Source organism: Pelodiscus sinensis, chromosome 1 (assembly GCF_052426305.1).
Source record: "Pelodiscus sinensis isolate ZL-2025 chromosome 1, ASM5242630v1, whole genome shotgun sequence".
Classification (NCBI taxonomy): Eukaryota; Metazoa; Chordata; order Testudines; family Trionychidae; genus Pelodiscus; species Pelodiscus sinensis.
The window spans coordinates 196,947,976-196,967,148 of record NC_143052.1 but is presented as its reverse complement, the minus strand read 5'-3'; the positions used below and the strand labels follow the sequence as shown (position 1 = coordinate 196,967,148).

The window sequence follows — 19,173 nt, the reverse complement described above, 5'->3', positions numbered from 1 at the left end:
AGATTTCACAAATTCCTGAGAAATTGCATAAATAGATATTTTACAAATTCCTGAGATTGAAAATCAATTTTCTTCATTATAGTACTTAAATTATATAAAGCAAAAGCATTATACCAAATGCTGCACTTACAATTGGTATCAAACATACAAATTATAAAAGCTAATCACAACCTTTATATTTAAAATTTCAGCTTCTGCAGGCAATTTAGAGCCCTTGTGAAAAAAGATAACGAAAAAAATGGTGGCAATAGTACACCCAGCATCAGCTTTCTTGAAGATAAGGTATCCACTGACAATTTGAATTTCTTAAAACCTTTAAAAAGTCCTGGATCCATAAAGTCCTGGATCCATAAACAGCTTATAACACAGCAGTCTGATACTCAAGACTTTAATTCATGTGAATTGGGGTTTGCCTAACTAGACTGTAGGTATGCAATGAACAATGATGGGAAAGTAGAGACTGACATTATAATAAGGGCAGCATTAACATTTGGGTCTTAACTTTGTACGTCTACATTTCTAATGAGTTTAAAAAAAATACACTAACTACCTACCACATTAGCGCTGGTATTTGTATTGCTTAAATTACTGTTGGTGCTAAGTTGTATTTATTCTGAACCTTAAGGATTTTTTTCTGGGGATCTAAGTAGGAATGTAATAGTATAGTATTAGAATGTAATAGTATAATCGATTATATCAAAAGCTTATTAGGTTAATGCTATAGACTACACAAATTTCCCTTCCTCCACTTGCCAGTAAATTCTTTAGCAGGCTGGCCAGCAGCCCGGGTCAGCCCTGGCTCACACCAGGCCCAGGACCTACGCCCTCTGCTCAGGGTCTGCCTTTAAAGTGTTTTAGGGAGCTGGGCAGGTAGGTAGCCCAGCTCAGTTCCAGCTCTTGTAGGATCTGGGAGCTCAGACCTCTGACACAGGCAGCAGCATAGGGCAATAGGCAGTCATCCACTAGGGGAGCTAGTTTTTAAACTGGCTTCCCTCACAGACCAGCTCCTGCCTGGCACCTGACAGACTGCAGTACAGACTGGCAGGTGCTCCTTGTGAGTGAGGCCAGAGCGCACTGGCTGTCAGTCCCACCTCCCAGGGACTATAGAATAATCAACTAACCGATAAGAATTCATGAGGTTACTTGACTATTCAATTAACTGATATTTAACATTCCTAAATCTAAGTGAATAATAACTACATATAAGAGCTGTCAACTATAAGAGTTTAAGAACATTTATATTTTGCCAGCCTCCCTGCTACATGCCAAAAATGGTCAAATGCATTCATCATTTGTTGGAAATGGGGATGTTAAAATGCATTTATTTTTGTAAACTGTTGAAGTTTTCTGAAGTTACATGTTTATAACAGAGGGCAGGCGGAAGCCAGTGCTCGCTGGGGAGCCAGTTTGAAAGCCGGCTCCCTGCATCACCATCTCCTGCCTGTCCCCCCGCTCACACTACTGCCTCTGATACAGGGGTAGCAGCATGGGGACAGATGGAGTGAATGTAACCATGAGGATTAACCAATGAGTCCAGGCTCACTGGTTAACTATGTGCACAGGTTCATGTTAACATACCTCGTTGGAAATGAACCATTTCAGAGATATGAAATAAGGTGTTCAGACACCTGAACGAGTTTCGTAGTATAAGAACTTAAACATAGAAAGTACTTACAGGATTCTGAATAGCAATCTTGAAACTGACTTGTCTACCAGTTTCACTCTGCACCCATAGGTGATGGTAGCAGAACAGTGGTGGGTAACCTGCGGCCCATTGAGGTCCTATGTATGGCCCATGAAACATTGTTAACTGTTGCCCATGAACAGGGTTGCCAGATTCTGCTGGTTTTCATCTGAGTAGCTTTCTTCCTAACACTATTACAAGTGTAACATGCACATAAAGCAAGGGTACATGAAGGGAGATGTGTGCTGACTGCACACAACATTGTGAGAGTTGTGTGCTCCCTCTGCATCCAAAGTGCTGCTACAGTTCAAGAGGCAGATTCTAGTAAGAAAGCACTGACAGAAGTACCCTATATCCCAGGAGACTGTCTTGGTTAAGATAATTTTGTAGCTCACTGATATAGCCTAGATTGCCCCTCACTGTTGTAAAAGCTTCCATTTCAGAAATCCAAGTTTGAATTCTGAAAAAATACTGACCATTTGGGGACTAATCACTACTTGCATGTAAAAAAGATTAAAAAAAATCAAGTATGTATATAATAATCCCACCATAAAACAGCTAATGCAGAAAAACCTAGAATTCTTGATTTTTCCAATATATTCATAACTTATTTTGACAGAGCTGAACTACTCACAGGCATGTGATTACAAATGAATTATCAATTCTGCTGCAGAAAAAAGTAGCACTCTTTCCAAAGCAACTTCGAGGCTTTCTATTATTTCCTATGGCAGCAATTATTTTTATTTGATTTTATTTTTCAGCATCTCAATTCCTCAAAATCAACGTTTTATACGTTTAATCAGACATAATGAGTCTACTATTAGCTGGGGACAAATATTACTCCCAGTGATAGTTATCTAAACACTGTACATACATCATAAAACCTTTTTAAATATAAGAGACCATTTACAAAATTTTAAAATAGAACTGCAGTACACAAAGTAAGCAGTGTTATTTGTTGAGTTACTTCTAACATCATAACACTACCACCAACAAAGTACTTACATTAAATTATTTTCTGTACTAGCCTGTCAAGGGGTGTCCTCATCCCCAGGACAACTCCTGCTGGTACTCCCAAAGTACAGCTTCCCCTATTACAGTAAATACAGCTTCACTGGCCTAGTCCCAAAGTACAGTTCCCTTTCTCAAGGGTACAGACAGCCCTGCAAGCCTAGTTCAAATGTAAGCCTCCACAGGAGCCTGGGAGAGACATTACTGTGGGTTGGGGGAGGTAGGGGGACCTGGGCCCTCTCACTCCACAGGGTCCCAGCCCAGGGCCCTGTTGGCAGTGGAAGCTTCCACCACTTGCCGAGCAGCGATTCCAACCAAAGCGTGCTGAGCTCCTGAAGAACAACCCTCCACCCTAGGCCACTTCCTACCGTTCTCAGTATGTAGTGTAGACTTTGTGGTGGTGTTCGGTGAGTTGCTAACCCCCTGACGGCCTCACTGGCTGGGGTGGTTACTGAGATTGTGGCTGTTGCCGCCAGGGCTGCCTCTCCTGGGGCAGCTGTGGCTGCCAGGGCTGCTGCTCCTGAAGTGGCTGTTCACAAGCTCCATCCTGAGCTTCTTTCCCTCCGTCCATCCACCCCAACTGAGCTAAGCAGCCCTTTCTTATACTAGTGCAGCCATAGCATGCCTTGTAAGCAAAAAGGGGGTGTGGCCTCCCCTACTCTCCAGGAGAAGTTAACCCCCTCCTGAACAGCAGGGGGTGGATACGCCCCATCACATAGCCACAAAGATGTTTTGTACTGTGTAAGACTTAAAGCATTTCTCTCATGTGATGTCAAGTACAGAAAAGATCACCGAAATTACCAAATATGGAAAACTCAATTCTAACGAGGCCACAAACCATTCAAGATTTACTGTCACAGTTACCATGAAATCACCAGATCACCTAGATGTCGGTATGTAATCTTTAAACCCCTTCATTTTCAGTTTAAACTTATTTTTCCTGGAAAATTCCCAGGTTTTACATAAGTATATTCAGGTTTTTTCCCCCGTTTCCACCCTACTTTTGACTCATTCAAATATATATAAAAATAACTTAAGTAAACACAATACGCTGCATAAGATATGCGCATTTGTGACAGCATATTGATCTGTATGCATATCCAAAGCTGCCTGTTGAAAAAAGGCTATATACAGGCAGTCCCCGAGTTACGCGGATCCGACTTATGTAGGATCCGCAGTTACGAACGGGGCTTTTCTCGCCCCAGAGGACAGAAGCGGTGGGACGCCCAGATGCGCCGCGGTCCCGCGCCCGCGTCCTCCGGGGGGAGAAAAGCTGCCCCGCGTCTCCCTGGTCTGCTTGGGGGGGGGGGGCAGGGGGGGGAGCGCCCCCCCCCAGCAGACCAGGGAGACGCGGAGCAAAGCCGCAGAGGATGCGGGCGGGACCACAGCACGTCTCGGCGGTCCTGCCACCCGCGTCTCCCTGGTTTGCTGGGGGGTGGCGCGCAACTAGTGCGCGCCCTTCCCCCCCAGCAGACCAGGCTTTTCTCGCCGACGACGCCTGGGGTAGAGCAGATGGGGCGCTGCCAGGTTGGTCCCACAGCGCCGCTCCTCGGCACTACTGGACCAACCCGGCAGCACCCCAGCTGCTCTGCCCCAGGCGTCCCCAAGTCAGCCGCTGCTGAAACTGACCAGCGGCTGACTACAGGAAGCCCGAGGCAGAGTTGCTCTGCCTCGACTTCCTGGAATCAGCTGCTGATCAGTTTCAGCAGCGACTGACTTGGGGACACCTGGGGTAGAGCAGCTGGGGTGCTGCCCGGTTGGTCCCTGCAGCGCTGAGGTGTGGCGCTGCGGGGATCTACCCGGCAGCGCCCCAGCTGCTCTGTCCCAGGCGTCCAAATTCAGCCGCTGTTGAAACTGATCAGCGGCTGATTCCAGGAAGTCGGGGCAGAGCAACTCTGCCTCGGGCTTCCTGTAGTCAGCCGCTGGTCAGTTTCAGCATCGGCTGAATCTGGACACCAGTTCGACTTACATACAAATTCAACTTAAGAACAAACCTACAGTCCCTATCTTGTACATAACCCGGGGACTGCCTGTATTACTCTGAAAGATAGTCAGACACATAAGTATACTCTCAAGTGCAGCTGCTTCTGAACATCCTGATGAGTGTTTCATTCACCACACACATTTCAAGATGATAGCAGATAACAGCTCACAGATTTTACACAAAATGGAAAGAAAATGAAAATTCGTGTCAGAATAAGTTTCAGAATGCAAAGTAGTACAGGTTGTGCCTCCCTTAACCAGGACTCCCAAGTCCAGCATCATCTGTCGTCTGGGCAAGGACCATGATGTCCCTGGACCACAGAGCCCAGGAAGAGGGAGGTCTGGTGGTGGGGTAAAAGCACCGTAAGGGGCACTGGAGACTCAGCCAGAGCCCGCAGTGGGGAGGGCGAGGGAGGAAAGTGGACAGACAGCATGGTGGGGAGTTCTGGCCCTCAGGTGCTCCCTGGCCTCAGCAGCCAGGGAGCTCTAGTCTGGATGCAGCCATGGACCTCCACCCTGGCCAGGGAGCTCTGACCCCAGCAGCAGCTAGGGAGCTCTGGCCCCATCCCCAGCCATGGAGCTCCAGCTCCATTCTGGTTCCAGCGGCCAGGGAACTTAAGCCCCAGCCCCTGCAAGCGAGTTTGGGCCCAGCTGCAGAACCAGGCAGCAATGGTGCTCAGACCCCAGCAGCAGCCTGGCCAGGGAAAGCTCCAGGCAGCAGCAGCGGGAGGCTGGACCCCTAGCCCAATAGCAGCACAGCAACAAGGGGAGGGACCTTCTGCGGTCTGGCAAAATCCCTCATTAGGGACCAGACAGTTTCTGAAGGTGCCACAGACCAGCAAGGTCCAACAATTATTAGGAAAAAAATAGGAGGAATGGATGAAACTGAGTGTATGCAATGCAAATAGTGTGGCCCAATTATTAAATAGAACTATTAGCCTGTAAATATTTACAAGTCTACAACAGACCACTTTATTCAAATGAAAAATTTATGTGGGGATTAGAGATTTACTTAACACAGTGATAGAAATGTAGCCGTGTTAGTCTGGTGTAGTTGAAGCAAAATGCAGGACAATGTAGCACTTTAAAGACTAACAAGATGGTTTATTAGATGATGAGCTTTCGTGGGCCAGACCCACTTCCTTTGATCTGAGGAAGTGGGTCTGGCCCACGAAAGCTCATCATCTAATAAACCATCTTGTTAGTCTTTAAAGTGCTACATTGTCCTGCATTTTACTTAACACAGATGTTTTAGAGTCTGTTTTAGTTCTGCAGCAAACTACAATGACGATAAGAATCTGAAGCATTAGTCAACTGCCGTGGTCACCGACCAGTAGATCATAAGGCTTTCGGGGGCCCCCCCTCAATGCCCCCGACCCCCAAGATGAACGCCACGCTGATGCTACCTCCAGTGTGGGGGGGGAGGGAGTTCTGCAGCTGAACGCCAGGTCCTGGAAGTGCGCAGGCTGCTCTTCCTCCCCCCCAACAGCCAGCGCGGTACCTAAAACACCAGACTGTCATGCACTGGAGACTTTGTTCCCCTGCTGCCTTCCTGCGCGCAGGGAAGGAGGTGGGTCCAGGACTGCGCCAGCTCCAGATGCTCAGGCAGCGCATGCTGCCATAGGGAGTGGAGGAGCAAGGCATGCGCTGCTCAAGCAGCTGGGGCTGGTGCAGGCCTGGCCAACTCCTCTCTCCTCCCCCACACAGAAAGGCAGCAGGAGAATAGTCTCCAGCATGCCGGCTTCAGCTGGCGCAGTCAGGGGCTCCTCCTCCCCCTCCCCATTCCCACACGGCACAGGAAGGCATCAGGCACGCAACAGACCAGCATTTCAAGTACCATGCTGCTGTTTGGGGAATGGGGGAGCAGCCCACACATTTCCTGGGCCTTAGTGTGCATCTGCAGGATCCCCAGGTATCGGTCCCTGTCCTCTCTCCCCACCCAGAGCCCCACAAGTACCCTGCCCCAGCACCCACCGGCACCCTGTCCCCTGCCCCAGCACCCATTAGCATCCTGCCCCAGCACCCAGTCCCTTATCCCAGCACCCACAGGCACCCTGTCCCCTGCTCCAGTATCATGTCCCCTGCCCCCACCAGCACAGTTGGGGCCACATTAGTGAGGCTTGAAAGGTTTGGAGGGGTTGTGTTTTTGTATCTCACCTGCGTAGCCCTGACTGACTTTTCTGTGGGTCAGTGACCCCTGACTCAAAACAGGTTCCCTGCCCCTCTTATAAATAAAGACAGTGCTGAAATCTTTTGTGTTTGACATTTTATTTAGAAGTGAAGCCTAGCCAACAAGCCCCCAATTGGGGCCAAACCCTAATCTGGCCACAGCATAACAACATTCCTGAACCCCCCCCTCCCACACACACACCCCAACCCCAAACCTGAGTCTACCATATACTAGAACCCCCTGTCCTGTGCCTCATCACCAAACTCCTGCACCCCCACAACAAATTTCTTCCAACAGAAGGATCGAATAAAAGCGGCAGTGTACCCGTATCCTGAGAGTGTATAAGGGCTGGGGATACCAAGTGATGGAGAGAAGGGGAACAGAGGGCAGGGCCTCAAGGAACGGGTGGGGTCCTGAGGAAGGGATGGGGTAGATCTTGGCTTGTCCTGACATTTAAAAAGTGATCTTGGGTGTAAAGTTTGGAGACCCCTGGTCTACTGAATACTTCACTGTCCTGCCATCCTCCAAAATAAGCCACAATATTTACCTACAAAATTACTGATAGGAATTTATCAAAACCAGATGAAATTCAGTGCAAAAAACGGAGAAGTATAAAATGAAAATGATAGGCCCTAGTCTTATAGCTCATGTATCTAGATTTGCATGTAGTAGCTATAGAAGTACTCCCACAGAGCACTGAAAAATCCTTCAACAGAAAGTTAGTTAAATTTGACACTGTACTGAATGACAGTTTGGGTCACACAAAAAAAAACAGAAAAATAACCAAACCTTTCCCAACAAAAGCCATGTTTTTTGAGGGTCTAGTATTGGCCCTTCTCTCAGGTCAGTATTGAGGTAGTGAGCAGGTTCACCCTTTGGTTTGCATGTCTCATCCCAAAACCAAAACCCATGGCACCACTCGCCAAAGCCCTGACCACTTATGGTCACAAATTTTTGTAAGCAAGACTATTCAGAGGTTTTTGTGGTAGCCTCTGCAAAATAGCACTTGCCATCATCAGGATTTCTCAACTACACACATCCACAATGCATCCCTCAGCTCCCACAAGCTGGGTCTACTTCTGTTTTCACCTTTTTGTAATTCCATGGTCCCCAGTACCTCTCCCTATACGGATGGGGAAAATAGGAAGTAGAACCAAAGTGCATCTCCCACTCACTTTAAAAAAAAAAAAAAAAGGAGAGAGAGAGGTGGTCTTTTGAATGACTTAAAAAGAGCCCCAGTTATAAAGTCTCTGCCCACTAAGCCATATGTTCCTATCCAGCTCAGGAAAGTAGTGATCTGAAATACTCACCATCTATACCTTTTCACCAGTCTGAGTTAAGTAGTCATAGTCCTGTTTTCTCAAGAAATGTCCACATCTCAAAAAACACTACAACTATAATTATTGTAAGTTGTTTCAGAAATCTCTCAATTTAATACTGAGATACATGGCAGAGTTATATGGTGAATGTAGTACTGTTGCATCTCATGCCACATCTACGTTGCATAGAGGTGATTTCAGTTTTCAGCTTATTAGCAGCACTTTTCACAAGCACTAAGGCCTTGTCTACCCTACCAAGTTTTTTTCCTACTGAAAATTGTTTTTTGGCAACAGCACAAACAATGCAATGAGACTTTTGTTGCAAAAAACACTCAGTTCTAAAAACAAAAAGCTGTCACCACTACAAGAAACCTTTTTCTCTTCTCCTTCCTTGGTTGTCAACAAATATACAGCATATACAGGCAGTCTCCGACTTACGCGGATCCGACTTACGTTGGATCCGCAGTTACGAATGGGGCTCGCCCCAGAGGACACGGACTGTGGGACCTCGCAGTCCTGCCGCCCGTGTACTCCGGGGCTTTCTCCGCGTCTCCCTGGTCTGCAGACCAGGAAGACGCGGACCAAAGACACGGAGGGGCTTTGCAAAGCCTCGGGGAAGCCGGCAGCAGAGCAGCCCAGGTGCGCCTGGGCTGTCCCGCTGCCCGAGCCCCCCCGCGGCTTTGCAATGTCTCGGGGGAAGCCAGCAGCGGGACAGCCCAGATGCCCCGCAGCTGGCGTCCTCCGTGGCTTTGCTCCCCGTCTCCCTGGTCTGCTGGTCTCCAGCAGACCAGGGAGACGGGGAGCAAAGCCGCGGAGGACCCAGGCGGCAGGACCGCTGTGCGTCTCGGTCCGCCGCCCGCGTCTTCCTGGTCTGCTGGGGGGGGGGGGGCCGCAACTAGTACGCCCCCCCCCCCCCCCCAGCAGACTAGGCTTTTCTCCGGACGCCTGTGGCAGAGCAGCTGGGACGCTGCCGGTTGGTCCCACAGCGCCGCTCTGGGCGCTACTGGACCAACCCGGCAGCACCCCAGCTGCTCTGCCCCAGGCATCCCCAAGTCAGCTGCTGCTGAAACTGACCAGCGCTGACTACAGGAAGCCAGAGGCAGAGTTGCTCTGCCCCAGGCTTCCTGGAATCAGCTGCTGATCAGTTTCAGCAGCAGCTGACTTGGGGACGCTTGGGGTTCTTAAGTTGATTCTCTATGTAAGTCAAAACTGGCGGTCAGTTTCAGCAGCGGCTGAATCTGGACGCCAGTTCCGACTTACATACAGATTCAACTTAAGAACAAACCTACAGTCCCTATCTTGTACGTAACCCGGGGACTGCCTATGCACCATAAGGTGTTTTTGCGCTTTTCTTATCTTCCACAAAGTCTCCCATAATCCCCATGCTGCCGCTTTGGTCAGCAGTTTGACCTCTGCTGCCTTGCCACCAGGTAGGTATACAGAAATCTGCACTCCTCCTCCTCCCTTTGCAAGCCCCAGGTACTTTAAATTCCATTTCTTGCTAAGCCAGACAGCAGATCAACACTGACTATCACTCCAAATCAGTGGTCTCCAACCTTTTTAAACACGAGATCACTTTTAAATTTAAGTTCAATCCAGGATCTACCTTAAACCCAAATATCCATGCCCTGCCTCCTTTATGCCCCTCCTCCAAGGCCCTGCCCCAGCTCACTCCATCCTCCCTCCCCCATCCTTCCTCCCTTTCATCAGGCAGGGGCAGAGGGTTGGGGTGCACATTCTGGTCTTGGGCTAAAGGATTTAGTGTTTGAGCTGAGTCTGGGGCAGGGGTGCAGGAGGGGGTTCAGGGTACAATCTCTGTAAGGGAGTTTGGGTCTAGGAGGGGTCAGGGCTATGGCTGGGGCTTCGGGTGCAGGGGGATTTATGACTGGGGCAGGGGTTCAAGATGCAGGCTCCACATGGGCACTGCTTACCACAGGTGGCTCCTGGGTGGTTGTGCAGGGGACTAGGGCAGGCTTATTCCTGCCCTGGCCCTGCACCACTCCCAAAAGCATCCAGCAAACTCCCTCCATCCCAAGACATGTTGTGCCCCCCTCTGTTCTGTGCGGATAGACTATGGGGGGCTGGGGAGAGTGGTCACCCTGACATCAGCGCCCACCCCCTCCTCTCCTTTCCGTGGAGCTGTCCACCCTCCCTTGCTTGTTGTGCAGGGCAGGGAAAAGTGAGGGGAGGGGCAGCAGAAGTGCCAGCATTTGATAGCCTCTTGGCCAAACCAGTCAAGATCACCCATCAGAGGCTCCAAGATCTACCAGTAGATCCCAATCTACTGGTTGGTGACAGCTGCTCCAAATGCTCTCCAGGTTAGACAACCATGGAGCATTTGGATCTTACCAGTGTGTGGAGGGAAGAGACTGAAGTCCCAGACGCAAGTGACCCATAGGAATTGGAACATGTACAGGCATATTTCATGAAGCTTGTGAGAAAAGGACACATGTTGCAGTGCCGAGTGAAGATAAAGGAAGTGAGGCAGTCATATCACAAGGCAAGGGAAGTAAATCATCACACCAGTGCTGCACCAAAGATCTGATATTTCAGTAAGACTACAAACATTATCTTTGGTGGTGATTCCACCTCAACTCCCAAGATCCTAGCTAATAGGTATGGCCCAGGAGGCTGTTGATGCACACCAAGATCAATAGAATCTTCCAGAGATGTTCTGGAAAGTTTCCTGGAAGTAGTAGTTAATCCTCTACTGCAGGTTGCATGAAAGTGCAGCTTTGTTCCTTCCCCCACTGTAGGACACGGTCTTGTGCCATTCTGCGATCACTTATGCAGAGACCAAAACGGCACACGAACGAGCTGCATATGGAGCAGGATGAAAAGCCATAAGCATGCAGTAGTTGTAACCTCGTTTTCTTGCTTACCCCTTAGCAGCGAGATGTCTGCTAGAATTATACCCCCTGTGGAAAAGTGTCAGATGATTTTAGACTGAGTTCTCTGAAAAAACTATTTTCTTTTGTCCATACACACACACACACACACACACACACACACACACACCCCACCCAAACCCAGCACTCACCATGCTTTGGGTGCTTGCAGAGATGTGTGCCTGACAATGATCAGTGAGAAAATGATTGGTACACATCACAGAAGGTGTTTGTAAGTGAAATATTTAAATGCTGTACTAGAATTTAACAATCCCTCTTGTACAATGTCTGTAGTGGCCAACACCTTGAGGTTCACAACTCCCATCCCCGCTTAGCATCTTGGGCAGTTAAGAGGCCAAGACTTGGCAAAGATAATATTTGTAAGGAGGCACTACTGCACTCCCCTTCCCAGAAAAAAAGGAAAATGAGTGCTGGAAAGCCAAAAGGCAGGACTGAAAACAGAATCAAGCATCTGCTAGGAACATGATTGAGTGGATGATACAAATAATTGAAGATCAGATAGAGATGCTCAAGTCTTTGACAATGCTGGAGAGTGATTAGATTCGGGGGTAAACCTTGCCTGCAGCACATGCACAATTCTTTACCAACTCCCGCACACATTCTTTTTCATGTCATGGGAGTCCTCGGTTTCCCCTTCACTCCACCCCCTTTCAAGACTTTGACAACGATAGCTGGACCTACACATAATTGGGAAGTTTTACCCTTTCCAACCTCCTCTTTTAGCAGCAAACATGTGTTTTGGTGTGTCACTGAACTTTCTCTTGATCAATAATAAGCATTGTACCATTATAAAACTGTTTTGTGTTCCACAAATTCCCATAGCAATCAATTCAGCCCCAGGTGCAGGATTTCCAAGTATTTTCTTGCATGGGTACGCAGACCCAAAATTTTACATGGGACACAGTAAGCAAGCAACTCCCAAAACAAGTATGTTGGTGCCCTTCATTGTCCAAGTGCTTCCTCAAAGCCTTCCTGACGTTAATAGCTGCTGTCTGCGCTCCTCTGACAGCCCTCATATCTAGATGCTCGTACTCTGCAGCCAAGCACTGTGCCTCAGTGTTCCACCCAGGGCAAACATTTCACCTTTAGATTCACATAGATTATGCCAAGTGCAGCACACAGCTATCACCATGTGAATATTAACCTCAATAAGGTCTAGCCTACCACAAAGACACCCCCATCTCACCTTCAATCTGCCAAAGGCACATTCAACTACTATATGGTACCTGTTCTGCCTGTTGTTAAAATGCTCCTAACTGCTGTACAGGTGCACTCTGTAAGGTATTCTTGAGACAAGGCTATAAGGGGTAAGCCTCTCGGGTAATCTCAGGATTACTGTCAGCATTTCCACATCCCCTACTGTAATCTTGTGGTCTGTAAAAAAGGTCTCCTCTTGCAGTTTCTGTACAGTCCAGTGTTACTACAGATGAGTGCAACATGTATTTTTTTATAGACCACGTCAAACTGCTGTCTGTAAAACGCTTATGATGATCCAAAAGCACATGAAATGCCATGGAGAAATATCCCTTACTGTTGATGTACTCTGTTGCAAAGTGATCTGATACTAACACTGGAATATATTTGCTGTCTGTTGACCCTCTCCCCCCAAGTTAGGAAAGTCCATCTTTGCAAACCTATCCACCATTTCATGCACAAATCCCAGATCACAATCCTCTGTAGTAGACTGTGATTTATTGCTCTGTGCACTTGCAGCAATACAACCCCAATGACAGACTTCCTCACTCCAGACTGATTAGCAACTGACCAGTAGCAGTCTGGAGTCACCAGCTTCCAGGCAGTAAATGTCACATGCTTCTGAACTAAGAAGGCAGCTCTCATTATAGTGCTTTGGCCCGGAAGGTCAGGAGCCAGCTCAGTGCACAGCTCCAGGAAGGTTGCTTTACACATTCTGTAGCCAATGCTCTTTCCCCCACAAGTTAAAGATGTAATTAATTAATGAGTTACCCAGTTACATGTTAAGTTTATCCAGTTAACTGATTAAATGGGGGCAGGCGACACCCTCCCTCCCCGTGCCACCTGGGCTGGACTAACAGCCCACAACGTGCACAGGACGGACCCACCGTGGATGAGGGCTGCTCTAGTCAAGCTGAAGCACCCTCCCTCTGCCACTCCTGCCTATGGTGGGCCCTGCAGAGCTGGAGCAGCTCCATGCCCACAGCAGGTATGAGGCTGCTGCAGCCCCAACCAGTTAACCATAACTGTTAAGGGTGAGGCTCACCAGTTAACCATTAACATCCCTACTTCACACCTGCATCATGATGCAAAACCCACTATTTAGTGCTGGTTTTCCTAGCCCAAAAAGCAACACTCTACCCTAGGTAGCTACTATGTGAATGCCAAAAACAATGTCAAGTTGTTGCTGTCCATATCATGCAGAATGTTAGATGCTCATGAGTCTTCCTCTTCCAATAAATTGTGCTGCCATGTGTAATGTGCTCACAACACTTAACAGAACGCTTAAGAAAAGTGCTCTCTCACTGCAGATGCTAAAGTGAATAGCAAAGAATGACAGCTGGAAAAACGGCGCAAAAGAAAACTGGAAACCTCTGGAGGGCTGGAACACAAAGCAGTGCCTGACAGGACATTTTGCACAGTCCCAAAATGCACAGCTCTCTGTTCTGCTTTCCCACAATGTCTAGCAGCAGATAATGTTGCTGGGCACTGAGAGATGTTGTCGATTTTTTCGTATTAACATTGGTTTTGTCAACAAACCTCTGTAGTGTAGGTAAATCCTAAATTCATTTACTGTATGTAAACACACAGATGAATTGTTAATTCCAAGATGATTGGTGCTAAATGAGAATGAAATCCTAACTATCATTTTGAAATGTTTTAAGCGGGATGAATGCAATTACTAAAAAGATGTCTTGTATTCTTTCAATTAAAAAAACTGAATCAACTTTCATCAGAATTGTCAAGTTAACAAAACAGACTGATCTCTCGCACAAAATATTTCATCCTAAAGTCACATTTGGCAAGGGTGGGGAATAGTGTACTAATAGTGTAGTCCAAAGCTACTCAACACATGGCCCACAGTGCAGAGGGCTCCTCGGGCGAGGGACTTTAGTGCATTGGCTGCGAGCCCTGCTCCCTACACAGTTGAGTTACCAGTAAGAACTGATGAGCTTAATTGACTATTCCATTAACCAGTATTTAACATCCCTAGTGGGTAACAGTTCGAAACAGCAAGTCTACAAATTAGAGGTGTTAGCAAACATTTATTTTCATAAACGTGTAACCACTGAATTTTTCAGTGGTTAAACATTTACACACACACGAGGGCAGGGGGTAGCTGGGGCTCCCCGCGGGCATTAACTCCCACATGCCCCCTCTAACAGAGAAGCAGCAGCGGGGGAAGGAGGGAGGACTGGGCAGTGAGGGGCTGGAGACAGGCAGCTCCATGGGAGCAGGGCCGGCCTGAACCCTTTTGGCGCCCTGGGCCCAGGTGCGCGGCGCTGCCCCCAGGCGCAGGGCACGTGCCCGCCCCCCGGGGCGCACAGCACATGCGCACACTGGTCACAGCCACTGCCGCACAGCCTGGGGCCCGCACCCGGGGCGCACGCGCTGCCCAGCTTGGCCCAGCCAGCGCTGATGGCGCGCATGCAGGGCCCCGCAGCCGCAGGGGGAAGGGCGCTGCAGGGCCAGCACTGCAGGAGCCGGGCACGCGGCTCCTGATGACAGCTATAAGGGACGCTGCGCGCCCCTTACAGCTGCCATCAAGCGCCCCTTATCGGTTGGCACGCCGGGCAACTGCCCGGCTCGCCCATTCCTGTCTGGCCCTGCATGGGAGCAGGCATGTGCGGGCAGTCAGCTTCCCAAATGTACCAAATCCTGTCTGCCCCCCTCAGTCCCTCTTTATCAGAGAAAGCAGCATGGGGAGAGGGGTCAGGCAGTTCCACAGGAGCCAGTGCTCATGGGGAACTGGCTTTTAAACCAGCTCAGGCCAAACATTGGCTCCCACCCTATTGTTGCTTGATACAGAAGCAGCAAGGGGGTGGCGGGGAGTAGTTAGGATTAACAGATAAACCCAGGATTATTGATTAATTGTTTAAAGTACAGGCCAACATCCCTACTACAAATACTGTTCTTCTTAGCCCAATCATGTTAACATAACAAGGAAAGCATGAAGGCATTTTTAAAGTTTCATTCATGTGTATTTTTCTTAGTGTAAATTTGGAGTCAAATTGATTTGAAAGGGTTGTGAAGTAGGGGGAAATAGGAGGGCAATTCAACATATCACTTAACATAGCTTACAAGCAGTCTCAATGAAAAACATTCAGGTAGTCATTTTTAAAATAGAAAAATATTTCTAAGGGTTTTGCAAAAAGAAAAAAAAAATCATTCCAGGCTATATGGGAGTTTGTTAGGATTAGAGAAGTATTTCTAGACTGGTTTGGTACATGAGTTAGTTCTGTAAAATCTGTGACTATCATAATCAGATACAAAAATATAACATTGATAAAGAAGGTGCACAGTATACACCCAGTGGGTTGTGGTTTATTTTATAGTCAGCTCAAAAAGGTGTACTGCATGTAGTACTACAGTACTCAGTACTCTAAACTTAGTTTTACATTTTGAAGATGGTATTTTACTTGTCACCAATATAAAGCTGTGAAAAAAAACCCTAAGTCTTGCCCAACAGACAAAATGAACAATCAGTTAACAGTTCCATTTTGTTAAATAGGAGAAGAATTTGCTAATTAAGCATCTTTGATACTTTTATAGTGAACAGCGACAGTGAACAGTTATAACAACTGGAATTGACAGTAAGCCTATAAATACTTGGACAGATAAAATACTAACAATTCCTAATTAACAATTCTGGTGTGCATCAGGATAGTCCATATGAGTATGAAGCAGATCTGATTGAGTTCCCAGACAGAACTACCGTACTAAAACCTTTTCACTGTTATCTAAACTAATCTGCTAATCATGTTCTCTAGACCAGTGTTTCTAAACTTTTTTTTTATAAAGTACCTATTTTAAAAAATATATATATAAATACCCCCGGTACCTACAGTTTTCAGACACAAACTTTTTTCTACCATTGCACCACATTTGTTTAAACAGCTTAATCGTAACTGGGTGAGTGATGACATTTTGAGGTGTAAAAAGTACAAAAATAATAAAGTGCTGTAAAACTCAAAACAAAAACTCAGTTTTCTCCAAGTTTCAATTGTGTTGACATACCCCCCTCCCCCAGACTTCTCAAGTACCCCCAAGGGTACTTGTAACACTGGTTGAGAAACACTGCTCTAGTCTAGACTTTGTTCTTCTCCAAGCTTCAAGTTTGCTCTTCCCCAATTATCAATGCCCTGTAAAATAAACTTGCCCTGCCTCTACCCCTGTTTCTTCCAAAAGCTGTTCATTATAGCAGAACTATACATTTCTCAGAGTTTTTTCGTAATAGAGTTACAAGCAGTATCAATTAAAAAGACAAATACAGGTACTCATTTTTAAAATACCAGATATTTTTAAAGGTTTTGCAAGAAGTGAAAACTTCATTTCAGGCAACATAGCATTAACATGCATTAAAAAAAATCTTATAAGTAAACGTGGACATATGGATGAGGACGACTTGCAAAGAAGCACAAGTATTTTTAAGGAGCAGTAAAAAGTAGCAGTCTCACAACTTCCCCTCTTCCCACAATCCTACCTCAACAGAAAGTACTGTAGCAATTTGATGGATGAAAACATGTGCAAGGATTTAGCCATACTTGAATGAATTCCTTGTTGCCAGCAATTTATATGCATATCAACGAATCACAAATCCTGGTGCCAAAAATTAAAACATAGCAAGATTTGAAAACTATCTTGCACGTTCCAGTATGTCAGTCCTAAAGACATGCCCCAAACCCTAAGAGAAAGTTGTTTGTTTAAAGGGAACTTGTGCTTCTGGGAAATGGTTAGAAAACAGAAATGGTTAGAACGGCTAATTCCCAAAGCCCATTTAGCCTTGTCTCTGTCAGTAGCCAGCACCAGGCAGTTCAAAATAAAACGTAAGAACGGTGTAGTCGTGGGGCCTGCACTAAACATTAGCTTTCACCCGAATCGCTAATACGGATTGGTTTGCAACATGGAGCCTGAACATCTCCTTTCCCGGAGCGGTTAGCCGCCACGGCCATTCCTGCAGAGCAGACTACCCAGCGTGAGAGCACAGCCGAGCTTTCTGCCAAACCCAAACCTAACGAACACGGGCCGCTCCTTTACACCCATCGCACAGACACGCTGAGGCTGCAGACCCGTAGGGTCACAGCGCACAGACACCCGCAAAACCCACCGGCCCCGCCGCACCGGCCAGCGACAGCCCCGAGGGGCTAAAGAGGCGGCGGAGGAAGGGGGAGGGGAACAAGCAGCGCGGTTTCTGCCGGTTTCTCCAGCCCCAGGCGCTACGAACAAGCCTCCCGTGACGCGCCCCCCGGGCCCCACGCAGCCCTGCCCCGGGGCCGGTCCAGCAGCCCGTGCCCGGCCGCCTCCCCCGGGCGCACTCGCCTTGCCCCGCCCTCCCCGAAGCGGTCGGAGCCGGGACCCGCCCGGCCGGGCACTCACAGGTCACGATGGGCTTGTTCTCCATGGTGTAGATCACCGGGGGCTGCGGCTTCTCCTCCTGCTGCTGCTGCTGCTGCTCGGCGGCCGCCGGCGCGGCGGGGTCCATGGGCGGGCGGGGTCCTCAGCCCCCGCGCCCGCTCCGCGCCATGGAACTAGCGCTGCTGCCGCTGCCGCCGCCGACTCCCCCCCCCCGCGCCAAGGGCCAGGATGGGCCGGTCCGCGCCGGGATTCCCCCCTCCCCCACCGGCCCTGCTGCTCCACACTGAGGGGAGTCGGGCTCTTCCACTTCCCGTGCGGCTGGCGGAGCATTACCGCTTCCGGGGGGAGGGGCGGGGTTAAAGGGGAGAGGGGCGGGGCGCCGCCGGCAGAAAATACGTTGAGAGGGCGGGAGGAGACTCCGTTACGCAGAGAAAGGGGGTGGGGCAAGCGCGGCGCGAGCCCCAGGGCAGTGGGAGACGGGCGCTGTCAGACCTGCCCCGCGTGGCTAACTGAGCGCCTGGCCAGCGCCACCCACGTCACTGGGGGGCACGCGCCGGGCCGATGGCCCGCGTGCAGCAGCGGGGAGCAGCAGCGCACGTCCGGCTCGCGCTGGGAGAGGCGCAAGGGGCTGCAGGTGGCACGCGCCGCAGGGCGGGCACAGAGCTGCCTCCTCCACTGCCCTCGCGCCGCCGCTGCGCCCCTCCCCGGCCGGGGGCTGCTGCCCCTCGCCCTGCAGCCCTCCTCTCCTCTCCTCTCCTCCCCTCCGGGCTCGCACGTTGCTGACCCGCCCGCTCTTTCTTTCTCTCGGGAGAGCGGGAGTCGGCTTGTGGCCTCTTTCGGGCCTGCCCCTCCTACAGAGGGATTTCAAACTAGCAGGGTGCGCGCCTGCAGAGCAAGCCCGGAAACTAGCCAATAGCCCGCCCTAGAACAGGATTTTTCTGGTCTCTCCTCCATGTCTGTTCCTCTGCCTCTTCTCCTCCTACCTCGCTCAGCTCTCCTCCCGCTCCTGCCTCTCTCTCTCTCCTTTTCTCTTTTCCTCCCCCGCCTGCCTCTCACTCGGGGGACCACGTAGCCCAAACGGCGGCTGTTTGGGCTCCGTGCTCCCCGTGCGGGGGCAAGCGGCTGTTTGGGCTTCACACTCCCCCATGCAGCACGGGGACCGTGGAGCCTGAACAGCGGATTGCTCCGCATGGTTCCCCGCGGCGGCCCGGCTGAGCAGCGCAGAACTCAGCTGAGCACCAGGGCTGGAGGTGAAGGGGAGTGGGGTGGTGATGTACACAGCCGGTCCCCGCCCCCTGGCCGTATACATTACCGCCCTGACCCTTTCCCCTCCCGCCATGGCACTCTGCTGAGTTCTGCACCGCTCAGTCAGCCTGCTGCTGGGGAGCAAGCAGCACAAGAAGCCGTTTGGGCTCCGCGGTCCCCATGCAGCACGGCACAAGGCAACAGCGCCCCCAGAGATGACTCGTAATGCTACAGAGTCACAGACATGGGGCTACTATATATATGACGAGCCAATTAGCCCGTTGGGATTTTCAGGTCTCTCCT

At 49.4% G+C, this 19,173-nt stretch overlaps 1 protein-coding gene across 1 annotated transcript in view; it reads right to left on the bottom strand.

The window, feature by feature from the left end:
- TRAPPC10 (trafficking protein particle complex subunit 10) overlaps positions 1-17,958 on the bottom strand; it is a 99,766-nt gene extending 81,808 nt beyond the window's left edge. Inside the window, exon 1 of the mRNA XM_006137887.4 lies at positions 17,647-17,958. Coding sequence (XP_006137949.2) covers positions 17,647-17,752 — 106 coding nt within the window. The 5' untranslated portion in view covers positions 17,753-17,958. The remainder of the gene's footprint in view (positions 1-17,646) is intronic.
- Between the last annotated feature and the right edge of the window lie 1,215 nt (positions 17,959-19,173).